Raw genomic sequence first — 14,184 nt, 5'->3', positions numbered from 1 at the left:
ACCATCAAGGGTTTCAAAGAAGGTTTGCCCCCGCTTCGCAACCTGACAGCGCCATGGTAATAGAGTGCACAACGGGCACAATTAAGTAAAATGCTTTGTGCTTGCCGCTAAAAAGCTGCGCCGCTCGACTGCCGCCACCGCGCTGACACACTCAGCGCGCAAGCCGCCTGCAGCGTTGACCCTCCTGCACTCCTGGACCCTTCTCGCACGACGAATTCCCCTCAGCCTGTTGCGCCGCCACTCACATTGGCACCATCATACGCCGTGAAACTATTCAGCAGGGTTTCCTCACTACCCAAACAACCGCTTGCTTCGCGCGCGCTTGACCGCCGCAGCCCGCACAGTGTGTGTTGCCCCGAAGGCCCCAACTCCACCCCGCCGTGAGGTACAACCCACAATCCCAGCCTTGCTTCTTCAGCATGCTGCCCCTGCACAAATCCATCCATACACCCATGCACCAACGCATCAGGCGCCGGCGCCTGGCCGCAGCGGCCGCATCACGCCCAGAGTGTCTGCATGGCAGTAGTGCGGCAGTGCCGCCTGCAGCGCCGCCACCTCCGCCGCCGTGCCGCCCACACGCCGCCACACCGGCCCTGGCGCCGCCTCTTGCGCCGCCTCTTGCGCCGCCTCTTGCGCCGCCTCCGCAGTCTGAGGCGCGCCCCGCAGCGTGGGCGGCTGCGCCGCCTCTGGCGGCGGCGGCTCCGCCGCCGCCGCGGCGGCGCCGCCGGCGGCGCCGTCGCTGACGCGGCCGCCCCACAGCTCGCAGCACAGCACGCGGGCTGTGGGCGCGGTGGGCACCAGGTGTGTGGTGTAGAAGGCGACCAGGTCCTGGCAAGTTGATTATGTGAGTGTGTGGGCAGGGGAAAGGAGAGGGCGTTTTGAGGGAGGACTTGTTTGCAAGCATGAGTGGTAACGGGAACGGCACTGGCGCTGGCACTGGCACTGGCACCCGCACCACACCGCCCCGCACCTGCAGCGTCACGCGCTCCAGCGCCGCCGCCTTCCGCCGCCGCTTGTCAAAGCCGTGGCCGTAGCTGCGGTAGCGCACCGGCCCCCAGCCCTGCCGCGCCGCCTCCGCCAGGCTGCGGGCGGGCTCCAGGTAGCGCTCCCGCAGCGAGGCCTTGAAGTGGGCCAGCCGCTCGGCCGGCAGCTCTGGGAGTGGGAGCGGGTGGAACAGGGACAAGGCAAGGGGCTGACACCGTGGGCTGACACTGTGAGCATGTCTAAAATACAAGCAATTGTGTGCGTGTCTTGGCGGTGTGAGGGACAACAGATGTGTGTGTGTGTGTGTGTGTGTGTGTTAAAAAAAACGAAACGAAAGCCCGCCCAATGACGCGACGGAGTTACTTACCGATACCCACCATTTTACCGAGCGTCGCGTGACTGTCGTGACCCAGGTAGTCATACTTACCCGCGATAAGCCTGGAACCCCACGGGCGACCATTCGGCCTGACCCCGCGATGCACCTGTATGCGTCCATGCTCCGCACCCTGGGCGCGCTAAACAACGTTTACCCAGCACGCCTAATTCCCGGATTCCCGCCCGCAGGTCGTAGTCGAGCTCATCTATAGGCAAAGGTGGAAGCATGGGCATAGGGCGGCAGCGAGGAATGTGTGTGTGTGTGTGTGTGTGTGTGTGTGTGTGTGTGTGTGTGTGTGTGTGTGTTAAAGAGCACAAGGAAAACGTTGCGCAAAGACAGTGTATGCGATGCAGCAAAGCGACGGTTTACGGATGTTACCTGAAGTTACCTCGCATACCTGCTGCGGTGAGCCGCCGGTCTTACCAACCGTGTGTGTGTGTGTGTATGCATTGGAGGGGAGCATGCGGGCGTGACCCCATGACCCCGGGACCTGCCGAGGACAGGACCCGCCTTTTGCCGCCGCCCCCGGCCCTCACCGCTCAGCTCTGTGGCGAACGCCGCCAGCCACTGCGCCACACACTGCCGCAGCACGTCGGGCCGCTTGTCGGGCGACTGCACCCGCACCTGTGTGGGCAGGAGGGCGGCGGCAATGGCGGCGGCAGTCCCTGGGCAGCGGTAATAGTGGTGGACTGGTGGTGGACTGGTGGGAGATGGGCCAGTGGCCTGGCTCGTCACACGTATGACAGCGCGCGCAGCATGCCACACACCCCGGCTATGGCGCCCCCGGTTCGCCAAAGTAAGGAAGCGGCACGGCAGCACTGCAGGCCGCGCTGCGGGCGCCGCACGCACACACACACACACACACACACACACACACACACACACACACACACACACACACACACACACACACACACACACACACACACACACACACACACACACACCGTGAGCCCCATCACGCCACCCAGGCGGTGCCGGCCCAGTGACACCGCGTAGCCCAGGCGCTGCCGCGTGCGCAGGGCGTGGAAGGCGGGCTTGGCCGCCACCGCCGCCGTCAGGTCCAGCAGCACAGCGGGCAGCACGTCGGACGGGTCGTCCTCACCCACCTGGTGAGGGGCGGGGAGGTGGGGGTGGGCGTGGGAGGTGGGGAGAGGTGAGGGGGGGGAGGGGGGAGAAGTGTGTGTGTGGGGTGGGGGTGGGGGGGTGGGGGGGGGGATGGGGGAGAGGAGGGGAGGTATGGGTTTTGGGTGTGGGGTGGGGAAGGGAAGTGTGGATGTGGGTGGGTCGAGTGGGGTAGTGGGGGCGTTGGGTGGGTGGATGGGCGTGTCTGTTAGAGCACAAGCGGTCAACACTGTGCATGCTGCGAATGCGCCCGTATGGCTCTTGAGTTCAGTCGTGTGTACCGGGGATGCGGGGCGTGTGTCAGAGAGACTGAGCGCGCGTCAGGCGGGATCCCCACACCCCCGCACCCCCACACCCCCGCTCCTCCGCCAACCCCCACCTGGCACAGCAGGAAGACGGCGCTGTTGGAGTTGGAGGGGTTGGGGTTGTCCGGCACGTGGCGCAGCAGCACTGGGCCCAGGGGGGCGGCTGTAGCAGGAGTAGCAGCAGCGGCGGCGGCGGCGGTAGCAACAGCGGCAGAAGGCGCCGCCCCCTCCGCCCCCTCCCCCGCCCCCGCCGCCGCTGCCTCCGCCTCCGCGGAGAGGCCGTTAGCCCGGGCCTGGTGTTCAGTGGCTGCGTGCTGTGGCGGCGCAGCAGGAAAGGAGGCCGGCCGCAGGCTCAGCACGCGGGTCGCGGGCCAGCCGCCCGGCCCCAGGCCCGTGGGCCGCAGGTGCTGCACCAGCGTGGCGCACAGGTCTGCGGGGCACATGGAGGGACAGGGTGGAGATGACACGCGAGGGGTGGGTTACAAGAATAGTTCAGTGGTAGACGGTAGGCAATCTTGGGGGAACAGCAATCGGAGGGAGTGTGTGTGTAGCCGTGGGGTGTAGCGAACCGGGGGTTGTGTACCAAACCAAGTTAAACGAGTAGAGCATAGGCATAGGCAGAGGTGGGGATGGACATACCGTTCCGCCGGGAAGTTTTTTCCGGTGCTAAGTTTTATCTAGTGGCTGGCGAATTATATTAAAAATTTTCTAGTGAAGTTTTTTCTATTTCCACGGGATTTAACTGACAAGTTTTCCAAGGCTGCGGGTATTGGTGCGTGCCGCGTGCACTGCACCGCCGTTTTGCCACTGCACGGTGCCCCCGGGGCCCGGCACAGGTTTAGGGATCAAAAACTACTGGACCAAATGCACCCCGTCATTCCCCTGACTGCACTCCCGTGTCTCTGATGCACCTGACCACCTGCGACCACCTGTAGCTTTGCTTAGCCTGTTCCCTATCATCATGCACTGTTTTTGCCTGCGTGTCTTCCCCTTGCGTGCACGGTTTTGCCCCCTGCTGCCCCCTCGGAATTAACTTTTCGCCGCTAAGTTTTTTCTACGGTGCAAGGATTTAGCATTTAAAGTTTTCCAAGATAAGTTTTTTTCATTGCCAGAAAGTGAATTATGAAAAATACTTCCCGGCGGGACGGTATGATGCGAAAGGGGCAGCCCAATCCAAACCCACATGCGGTGTGTGCGGGGGGTGGGGCCGGCAGCGGGTGGCACGGACGCAGCTCGCGTGTGGATGTGGGTGCGGGATTGCCCGAGACGCCCACCAGGGCCGCCGACCGACTGCCCCGCGCTCTCCCCCTGCCTCCCCACAAAACACACACCCGCCCACACACCCGCACACACACACACACACGCCCATACACACGCCCGCGCACCCGCCCACACACCCGCACACACACCCGCCCGCACCACGCCCCCCACCCGCCCACCTCGCGCCTGCTGCTCCGTGCTGTTGCCCCACACCAGCACCTCCAGCGCCGCGCCGGAGCCCAGGCCACGAAGGAAGCGCCACACCGCGCCCGGGCCTGCCGCCGCCTCCTCCACCCTCTCCTCCCCTTGCGCCCCCACCTCCACACCCTGCTGCTGCTGCTGCTGCTGCCCCTGCTGCTGCTTCGCGCCCGCTCCTGCTGCTGCTGCTTCTCCTCCTCCTCCCGCCTCAGCCGCCGCCGCCTCCAGCACTGCGATGCATGCCTCGGCGTGCCACTGCGGCAGCTGCAGCAAGTGCTCGGCAGCGTACTCGGCGTGCTGCAGGGGGCGGCGGGGGAGGGGCATTACATGCATTAAGTTTACGCAGTGGAGTCGCAAGGGGAGGGGCGTTATAATTTAATATGATTAGCTCAGGAGATGGTAGACGGTAGGCAATCTTGGGGGAACCGCAATCGGGGGGCGGGAGTTGTTATGTTTTCCTGTTGCTTCCCTAACCACATCCACGCAGCCACCCAGCCACCCGCCCACCTGTGCTGGGTTGTTGTGTCGCCACATGCGCAGCCCCTGCAGCAGCTTGCCGTGCACCAGCCAGTACCTGTGGGCATGTGTGTGTGTGTGCGTACATGTGCGTGTGTACATGTAGGATGTGTGCGCGTGTGTACATGTGTGTGTGTGTGTGTGTGTTACTGTGTACGAGTGCCCGAGTGTGTGTTGTGAGTGAGGGGTATGCGAGGTGGGCTTACCCTTGCCCTCTAACCACACAAACACACACGCATCACCCCTGCCAAGCCATGCCTCTCACGCCTCACCGCGCCTCCACCTGCTCCCGGCTGACTGCCGCCAGCGCCGCCGCCACCCGCTGTAGCAGCTGCGGCACCACGCCACTGAAGCCGCTACAGCCCAGCAGCAGCCCGGTCTCAGAGGCAGACAGGCTGTAGCCGGTGCCCACCTGCGGGCCGCGGCGCAGGCGCAGCGTCGGTATGGGGGGGAGAGCAGTTGCGTCCAAGCCCAACTAAACCAAGACCCAGGACCAAGAGGAGGTTTGGCCTTGAGCTTTATTGTGGATGCCCTCGAGCATGGTCTTGCAAGGGCGGGCTGTTCCCGGCAAGGAACAAAGCGGGCTTCAACCCAAGCACCAACCCCCAAGCAACCGCAACACCAACCGCCGCCAACTGCCTCACCAACCGCAACGCCAACCGCCCTAACCAACCGCCGCCGCCCACCAGCTGTGCGTCGTAAACGTCGGGCTGTAGCAGCTCCTCCATGACGCGGCAGGCCAGGCGGGCCGTCACCCAGGCGGCGGGGGAGGCGTAGGCGGCCGGGGTGACCAGGTGCGCAAACACGTGCGTCTGAGGGCGTGTGTGCGCGCGCGTGTGGGTGGGGGGATACATGCATTAAGTTTACGAAGTGAAGTCGTAGCCAGGTACAATGCGGGCGTGTATGTTTGCGCGCATGTGTATGGGGGGGGCAGGATGGCGGGGTGAAGGGGTGAAGTGGAGGGGTGACGGCTGAACGGCACGGAAGGCACACAATAAGGGCAAAGTCCACAAAGTCCTTGGCCGTGCGCACCCCAACACCCATCCCCAGGCGTGCATGCCCCCCCACACGTACACACGTACACACGTACACACGTACACACGTACACACGTACACACGCACACACATACACACACACACACCTTGGGCACACCAAACGACACGTCAGTTCGGTGCCACAGCCGCACCGCGCCGCCGCCCTCGTCCAGCAGCAGCGCCGGCGCCGTGTCGCCACCAGGGGCCGCGGGGGCCCCCGCACCCTGTGAGCCCGCACCCGCACCCTCAGCCACCCCGCCGTTGTCGCCGCTCCGCGGCCGCTTGCTCCCCCGCTCCATCTCCGCCTCCACCTCCGCGGCCTCCACTCCGTCTGCCGCCTCCGGCGCCGCCACCAGGCTTGTGTCGACGGGCAGGGCCCAGTTGGGCGTCGGCGGCAGCCGCAGGCGCGACAGCAGCAGCGGCATGGGGTCGGCGGGGGAACCGGCCGGGTCCACACTCGCAGCAGAGGTGGCGGCGGCCGCCGCCGCTGTCGTAACCGTAGAATCCGTAACCGCCGCCGCCGCCACATCGTCAGTGAACGTGTCATACATGTACGGCGGCAGCGGCTCCTCCGAGTACTTGGCGCCGTACCTGCAGCAGTACAGGTACAGCACACACGTGTGTATGTGTGTGTGTGTGTGTGTGTGTGTGTGTGTGTGTGTGTGTGTGTGTGTGTGTGTGTGTGTGTGCGTGCGTGCTATGATTAGTATCATAAGCAAAGGCCGTGTATGACTGTGAGATAAGGGGGCGTGTGTACATATGTGTACATTCATCCCGCCATACCAGTTTGGGGTTTGGCAGTCCAATGCTGCCTCCCACACCGCACCACACCACACCACACCACACACACACACCCACACACACCCACACCCCGTTTGCATTTGCCGTCATGCATGCGCCCATGCCGTCCCCCGCCTGTTTACTTGCTCGTGGTCGCCCACCCTCCGTCTCTTTCCCAAATCGCGCAACTCCTAGTATACTTAATTGGGCTGGGACTGGGCTGCGTGTTTGCTCTTGCTCGTCGCGCGCCGCCGCGCTAACATGTTCCTTCGCTCTTGTTCGTGAAACTCCCCTGCTGCCGCCCTGTGCTCTGTTGTTTTCTTATTCGCTCGTAGGTGAGAATTTCATCGAGGATTGGGCGGGAGCTTGGACTTAGCGGCCAGGAGTAGCGACGCGGAGCTAGGAATCGTAGGAGTGCCTGGGCCTCACGGTACCGTGAGCACATGCATGGGTTTGCACCCTTGAGAGCGTGTGGACACTAATCCCCCCTCGAGGTTAGAGTAGCGGGGGTTGCGTGATTTCCGGTTGCTTGGTAAGACCGGCGGCTCACCGCAGCAGGTATGCGAGGTAACTTACGGTAACATCCGTAAACCGTCGCTTTGCTGCATCGCATACACTGTCTTTGCGCAACGTTTTCCTTGTGCTCTTTAACACCCACACCACACACACACCCAGTCACCCACACACACCCACCCACACCCACACCCACACCCACACCCACACCCACCCACCCACCCACCCACCCACCCACACACACACACGCACCACTTCTCCACGTGTGTCGTGCTGCCGGCGAAGGAGCTGTCCGCCACGAACACGTTGGCGGCGGCCGGCGTCAGGTGGGCCAGGAAGCGGGCCAGCGCGGCGGGGTCGTAGGCGGTCAGCAAGGCGGGGCCGGCCAGCACAGCCTGGGCAGCAGCGGGTGAGGGCGGGTGGGGGGAGGTGAGGAGGGGTAGGCTACTTAAATCCCAGAGAAACCAAGACACAGTGGAGGGTGAGGGTGAGGGTGAGGGGAAGGCGAGAGCTGGCGCGGCTTCGGAGGGTGGTGGAGTGTCGTGCTCCGCTGGCAGCTGCTCCAGTCCGGACACCGCCTCACAACCCAGCAGCCCCTGTCCACCCACAGGGAGTGGTGCACATCCACCCGTGTCGCGCTCCTGGCCCGACGCTCCCTGCCTGGCGTCGGGGCTGCTTTCCTGGTCGCCAGGTAAGTCGTGGGTTTTGTTTGTCGTCTCCGCGTGCCTGTCCTGTGCTGTTGTGCGCGCCACCGAGCCCGGGCGGCGACATTCAGCGCCGGCGCCGCTCGCCCTGCTGCTCCACGACGCCTCGGCCCACATCCCATAAGTATTATCGCTTGCAACTAACGCCTCTGCCGGTGCTCCACTCGTTTTAGTTGGTTTGGTTTAGTTTGGGCTGGTGTTTACAACCCCCCCCTCAACACACACAACACTGAGCGCCGTCCCCCGCCGCACCTCGGGCTCAAAGTAGTGCAGCCGCTGCGCCGCCTCCCGCGCCAGGTCCAGCGGCGCGCTGCGGTCGGCGTACTGCCACCTCACCGCCGCGGCCGCCGCCACCTCCTCCCACACCGCCCGCCGCGGCCCCTCGCCAAGCGCGCACATGGCCTGTGTTGAAAGAGCACAAGAAAAACAACGTCAAGACAGTGTATGCGATGCAGCACATGCCCTGTGTGTGCGGAGGGCAGCAGGCGCGATGGGCTACGGCACATGGGTCACACCGGCGCTCTCATCGAGAAGTACGCCAGGCTCGCGGCTGTCCCCAACCCCCAGGTCATCGGGTGTAGAAATATATTCCGTTACAGCGTCATGTGCGATCATCCAACAGGACACGCGGCGAAGTGTGCAGTGGATGGCAGGAGCACGGCCACAAGCAATGTGCAGCTCGCAATCGAAACAAAGCTGGATGTCGCCAGTCCTCCCTCGCTCCCTCCCTCCCTCCCCAGTCCTAAGCTCCATACAAACCGGTCGCATGAACGGCTCTCCCCCCTCCCTCCCAGCCCCCCTACCGCCCCCAGCCCCCAGCGCCCGGCCCACCTTGACCGCCGCGAACACCAGCCGCACCACGTCCTCCAGCCGGCCCAGCCCCTCCTCCGACAGCGTCAGGGTCACGCCCCACTGCAGGAAGCCCTCACCCAGCCGGACCTGCGCGGGGGACACACAGGGGGAAAGAGGCGGGCGGGGGTTTACATTCATGATTGATTAAGAAGGGGGGGCTTTGTAAATACCAGCCCAAATCAAGCTAAACTAAGGGGGGCTGCTCGCATGCCAAAGCTCATCGAGTAGGCCCGACTACCGGTACCATCCGTGAGAAGGCCCTACCACCATCCGAATGCCCACCCTCCAAGCCACGGAAGCGCAAGCACTGGCGCGAAGGGGATAGTGCAGGTGGGCGGCAGCACGGGGGCTGAGCGGAGCGCACAGGCAGGCGCATGCGGCGACCGGTCATGAACGTGCTATTTGCCGGCCCCTTAACTACAGGGAGGGTGAACCCGACGGAAATGGGCCAAGCATGTAGACGCGGCGCACCTCGTCAAAGGGCCCGGCCGACAGCGCCTGCGCCAGGCCCGAGCCCCGCAGCAGCGCCGCCAGGCTGCCGCGGCCCTCGTGGCCCAACACGTGCCCCGCCCACCGCCACGGCTTGCTCCTGCAGGGTGAGCGCGCGCGCGTGTGTGCGTGTGTACGTGTGTGTGCGTGTATGTATGTGTGTGTTTGTGTGTGTGTGTGTGTGTGTGTTTGTGTGTGTGTGTGTGCGTGCGTATGTATGTGTTTTTGTGTGTGTGTTGTGTGTGTGTGTGTGTGTTGTGTGTGTGTGTGTGTGTGTTTGTTTGTGTGTGTGTGTGTGTGTTAAAGAGCACAAGGAAAACGTTGCGCAAAGACAGTGTGTGTGTGTGTGTGTGTGTGTGCATGTGTGTGCGTGTGTGGCACCATTGCGTCCAGGCACCAGGCACGCGGCGTCCCTCAAAGCACCCCGCCCCTGCCCGCCCTCCACTGCGACCCGCTCCCTTTGCGCGTCGCCCCCCTCATTTAACCGCCCCCCCCCACACACACACACACATCCACCAGTCCACCGCCCTTCCCCTTCCCCTCTTTTCCGTCTCCACCCCGCTACCCCTCCATCCCCTCCCCCCCACACACGGCCGCACCCCATGTCTGCGGCCATGCCGTACGGCACGTGCCAAACCACCTCCAGCTGCCGCAGCCCCCGCGCGCTGGCCACACGGAACAGCCGCCCGCACCGGCCCGGCCCGCCCATGGCCGCAAAGCTGTAGCGCGCCCCGCCGGAGCCCGCCGCCTCCGAAGGCTGTGGCTGTGGCAGCTGCTGGTGCTGCTGCTGCTGTTGCTCGATGGCTGTAGCAGCGGCGTCCGGGCTGGCGGTGGTGGTGATGGGCGTGGGTGTGGGTGCGGGTGCGGGGTCGCGGCGGGAGGGTACGTCTGCGAACGCGGCGGCCACCCAGTCCCGCAGCTGGGGCAGCGGCTGGGGCGCCACCACACAGCCCCTCAGGTGGCCCGACGTGTAGCGCTCGCGCCTGTGCGGGTGCGGCGGGGTGCGGGGTGTCGTGCCGGTGCGGGTTGTAGATATCAGCCAAAGCTAAACCGTACCCAATGCAAAGGGGGTATGGTGATGAGGGTGGTGAGGTGGAGGTGAGGGAGGTGAGGGAGGTGAGGGTGGTGGTGAGGGTGTGTGTTAAAGAGCACAAGGAAAACGTTGCGCAAAGACAGTGTATGCGATGCAGGGTGTGTGTGTGTGTGTGTGTGTGTGTGTGGAGCACACCGCCAGCGGGTCAGGTCTCACCCCAGCCCACCCTAGCCCGCCCGCCCGCCCCCACTCACCAGAACTTGGCCAGGGCTGCGGGCACATCCACGCCCGCAGCAGCCGGCGCGTCGCGCAGTGTGGTGATGTTGCCTGTGCGGGCGCGTGTGCGTGTTTGAGAGAGAGCAGCAGCACGCGTGTGCATGGAAGCCACCAAAGCTGACGCATTCACGTGCAGTTGGGAGCTGGGCGCAGCGGCACACACAGCCAGCTCCTTTCATCCCGACATGCCTCTAGCGAGCAAGCACCTGAATTCCCTTTAAGCGCGCTGCCAAACACCTGCTTGACACGAACCCCCATGGCCCCGTCCCACCTCCTCCTGTTTGGGCTGGTATTTACAATGCCCCACGCCCATGCCCACCCCCACGCCCGCCCCCCCACGCCCCCACCACCCCACCCGTAGAGAACTTGGCCAGCGGCGGCCCCGCCGCCACCCGCCGCAGCTGCAGCAGCTTGCGGGCGTCGCTGTTGGTGTTGCGGCTCCACTCGGCGTGCACGTTCTCCACCTGCGCGGCGGCGGCAGAGGAGGAGGAGCAGCAGAGCAGGCAGAGCCGCGCCGCGGGTGGAGCCGCAGGCGGAATGGGGTTCCGGATTTCAAACTACCTCCCCCCTTCATTTCTATATGATCATGAATGTGAACCCCCCCACCACCACCATCTGGCGCCAGTCTTGCGCGGCTGTGTCTGGGTTGGGCGAATTTTCCTTGACGATTGGGACCCGTCTCGTTGGGCTTGGGCATGTAACCTGGCCCCCCCCCCCCCCGCCCCTTCCTGTTCCTCCCTCCCCCCGGGCGCCCCCCGGCCCCCCCACACACACACACCTCCCGCAGCAGGCTCTCCCGCTCCAGCAGCGGGTCTATGAAGAAGCGGCCGAGGCGGTCCAGAGCCCCCGGCAGCGCGGCCGCAGACACGCTGAAGTGGTAGCTGGTGTGTGCCATGCCTGCAGAGGCGCGGGTGCAGGTGCGGGTCCGGGTGCGGGTGCGGGCGGGAACAGGCGGGCAGCGGTGTTTGGGGGTACCGGTAGTTCATTACCAGCGCCCAAGGGGGTATATTGTCTGACACACGCTCACGCACACAGCCACACAAAGCCACGCAGCCACACAGACGCACACGGACAAATCCTATTTGTTTTCCTTGAGCTCATCAAAACACACAGACACAGACACATCCACAGTCACAGCCGCAGCCACACATGGCGCACCGGTGGATGCGTTGCTGCTGCCGCCGTGCTGGCTGAGGAAGTACTTGTAGTCCTTCTCATCCGGGTAGCGCCCACTGCCCTAAGAACAGGCACGGGTGAAGTGGGGGACGGGGGTGGGAACGGGGGGGGTCCAGGGCAGGGAAAGGGGGGGGGTGCAGGTGCTCGTGCACTGGCATGTGAGGGAGCAGCGCGCAATCCGCGGCTGCGTCCCTCAAAGAAGCGACCCAGCAGCCGACGCTGACCACACAACCGTATGCACGCTCCACACATGCTGAATACACCCGTTCCCCACCCCACCGCGTGCATCCCTCCTCTTACCCAACTTACACAACCCTCCCCACCCCGTGTCCCCACCCCCAAATCCTCCGCACACACGCACCAGGTGCACCGCATGCTCCAGCCAGTGCGCGAAGCCGGGCACGTCGTCTGGGTCGTCAAAATAGCCCGCCTGCGTGCGTGTGTGCGTGGGTTTGCGCGTGGGTTTGTGCGTGGGTTTGTGCGTGGGTTTGTGCGTGGTTTAGTGCGTGTGAGGCCGGGGCAGGCATGAGGCAGGCGGAAGCGTCAGGGGCGGCGTTGAGGACTGAGCCTGCCCGCTGGCGCCTGCACTGCAATACTCCCCAAATCCACGTGCATCTACGGGAATGAGGGCAACAGGGACAAGGGCACTGCGATCTTCTGGAGTTGAAGCCGGCGAAAGAGGTCGCGGCTGGAGGGGGCCCACTTCGGGGGTCCGGGGCCTCACCACAGGCCGCCCGCTTACCTGCATGTTGACGCAAACCGCGGGGAAGACCGCCTCCGGATCGCTGACCAGCAAGAAGCGCGCCTGGCTGCCGCCGTCCGCTTCAGGACCGCCTCCAACCAGGATAACTTCATAAGCGCGGCGGTCCGCAACGGGTTTTTGGACCGCGATGGAACGCGAATGCGAGGGAGCCGAGACAGCTGCGGTGTTTGTCATTTCTCTTGAAGTTTTATTGCTGCTTATAGCACATTCTGGTGAGGTCATCCGGCCGGTGAGGTGCACGTGCGACGACAGCCCAGCTGCTGGGCTGGGTCCGGGCGCAGTCTGAGCTCGCGAGCGGGTTCTGCTCGCGGTTAGTGCCCAGCTGAGCAAAGGTACGCGGAGTAGCATTCGCAGGTGTGCATTGACCTGGGGGCGTGCAAGCTTACAGGGTACAGCGCGAGAGGCGTACGAGCCCATGCCGGTTGCGGACGGAGCGGCACCCCGTGAGGACCCCCATGCCCCAGCCCTGGTTGCTTGCGTTCACGCATGCTATCAGGTCAGCACTCACGCACTGGTGGGGCGCTCCGCGCTCGGTACATGTCTGTTTCCTTCGCAAGACTAAGAGCGTGCTGCATACACTTGGCGCATCTGGGAGTGGGGAGCCCGGGGGAGGATGGGGGGCGGGAATGGAGCGGGAGGGGCCACACCATGCATTCGGTTAGCTCGCGACTCCAACCAGGCCATAGCTTCACCGCCCTCTCTGTGAGCATACCACAACTCAATTACGGCCGCAGCATTGCTTTGTGGGGGCATCGATTAACCAACTTGCATTCATTTCACGTCTCAGACTCAGAGCGAGCAGAGAGTTGCAGACATAATTATATACTTGACACTCACTGCGTACTTGCTTTACAATTGTCACGGCTTCAATTTCGCGTAATCCTTAGCGAAGCACACCGATCAACCATGGCCCCGCCACCAGAGGCAGGCGCCACAGCGGCGGCAGAGCCCTCCAAACCCCTCAACGAGCTCTTTTCGTCGCTGCCAACGACCATCTTTGAGGTTATGAGCAAGCTGGGTGGGTATCTGATGCGTGGCCTCACGCGGAAAAGGCGCGCTGGCCGTCGCGTTTGGCGCAAAGCATCGCTGCAACAATTATGATAGTTTGAGTCTCTGGAGTGCCGTGCGCACGGTGTGGGTTGAGGCCGGGGCGCTCAAAAACCCTGGCTGGCCTGCACCGAGCGCTTGGGCGGCACCGTGTCCCGCACTTGCCGTTGGCACCGTGCCACGTGCGGGCGCCGTGACCGTTCGCTCATGCCTCTGTACCCGAACCGCCATTTCCCTTCCCTTTGAGCCTGCACCGGCGCCGGCACCGGCACCTGCATCCCTCCAGCACGCAGCGCCCCCCTTCCAGCGCTCCCTCTTAGGCCCTCTTCCACCCTCCCGCATCCCCTCGCCCCAGCAACTGCCGCCTGCCGCGCAACACCAAGCAGCACCCGCTCGCCATTCCTCTGCCCCCCTCCCAACCCCTCCCATTTCCCTCCCTCTCCCCTCCCCCCCCCCCCAGCCATGGAGCACGCCTCCGTGAACCTGGGCCAGGGCTTCCCCGACGCGGAGGGCCCCGAGGCCATGAAGCAGATCGCCAGCGCCTCCATGTACGACTTCCACAACCAGTACCCCTCACTACTGGGAGTGCCGGAGCTGAGGCAGGCCGTGGCGGCGCACAGCGAGCGGGAGCAGGTGTGTGTAGAGGTGGGGAGGGAGAGGAGGAGGGAGGAGGGAGGAGGGAGAGGAGGGAGAGGAGGGAGAGGAGGGGGAGGAGGGGGAGGAGGGAGAGGAGGGAGGAGGGAGGAGGGAGG

The 14,184-nt window shown here is 64.4% G+C and overlaps 2 protein-coding genes across 3 annotated transcripts in view; one reads left to right on the top strand and one right to left on the bottom strand.

Moving 5' to 3' along the window:
* Positions 1–7: 7 nt before the first annotated feature.
* Positions 8–12,719, bottom strand: CHLRE_01g034100v5 (uncharacterized protein). Of its 2 annotated transcripts, XM_043058689.1 has the most exons (23): positions 12,365–12,719; positions 11,984–12,052; positions 11,605–11,683; positions 11,225–11,343; positions 10,802–10,910; positions 10,425–10,497; positions 9,737–10,120; positions 9,120–9,237; positions 8,628–8,735; positions 8,049–8,198; positions 7,345–7,487; positions 5,907–6,390; positions 5,451–5,576; positions 5,037–5,176; positions 4,756–4,822; positions 4,230–4,545; positions 2,865–3,220; positions 2,308–2,469; positions 1,897–1,984; positions 1,490–1,565; positions 1,352–1,422; positions 971–1,152; positions 8–828 (listed from the first exon to the last, which is right to left on the bottom strand). In XM_043058689.1, the coding sequence occupies exons 1-23, from the start codon at positions 12,557–12,559 to the stop codon at positions 466–468; spliced, it is 3,978 nt and encodes a 1,325-aa protein (XP_042928604.1). In that variant the 5' UTR covers positions 12,560–12,719; the 3' UTR covers positions 8–465. The 2 variants fall into 2 exon arrangements, with proteins under 2 accessions (XP_042928604.1, XP_042928603.1); XM_043058690.1 differs by lacking the exons at positions 1,352–1,422; positions 1,490–1,565.
* A 359-nt stretch (positions 12,720–13,078) lies between these two features.
* Positions 13,079–14,184, top strand: part of CHLRE_01g034050v5 (uncharacterized protein) — a 5,501-nt gene continuing 4,395 nt past the window's right edge. The window contains exons 1-2 of the mRNA XM_043058688.1: positions 13,079–13,403; positions 13,893–14,065. Of these exons, the coding sequence (XP_042928602.1) occupies positions 13,292–13,403; positions 13,893–14,065 (285 nt within the window). The 5' untranslated portion in view covers positions 13,079–13,291. The remainder of the gene's footprint in view (positions 13,404–13,892; positions 14,066–14,184) is intronic.

This window comes from Chlamydomonas reinhardtii, chromosome 1, assembly GCF_000002595.2.
Source record: "Chlamydomonas reinhardtii strain CC-503 cw92 mt+ chromosome 1, whole genome shotgun sequence".
Classification (NCBI taxonomy): Eukaryota; Viridiplantae; Chlorophyta; class Chlorophyceae; order Chlamydomonadales; family Chlamydomonadaceae; genus Chlamydomonas; species Chlamydomonas reinhardtii.
Note: the sequence above shows the minus strand (reverse complement) of the source record. Positions and strands in the feature narration are given on the sequence as shown.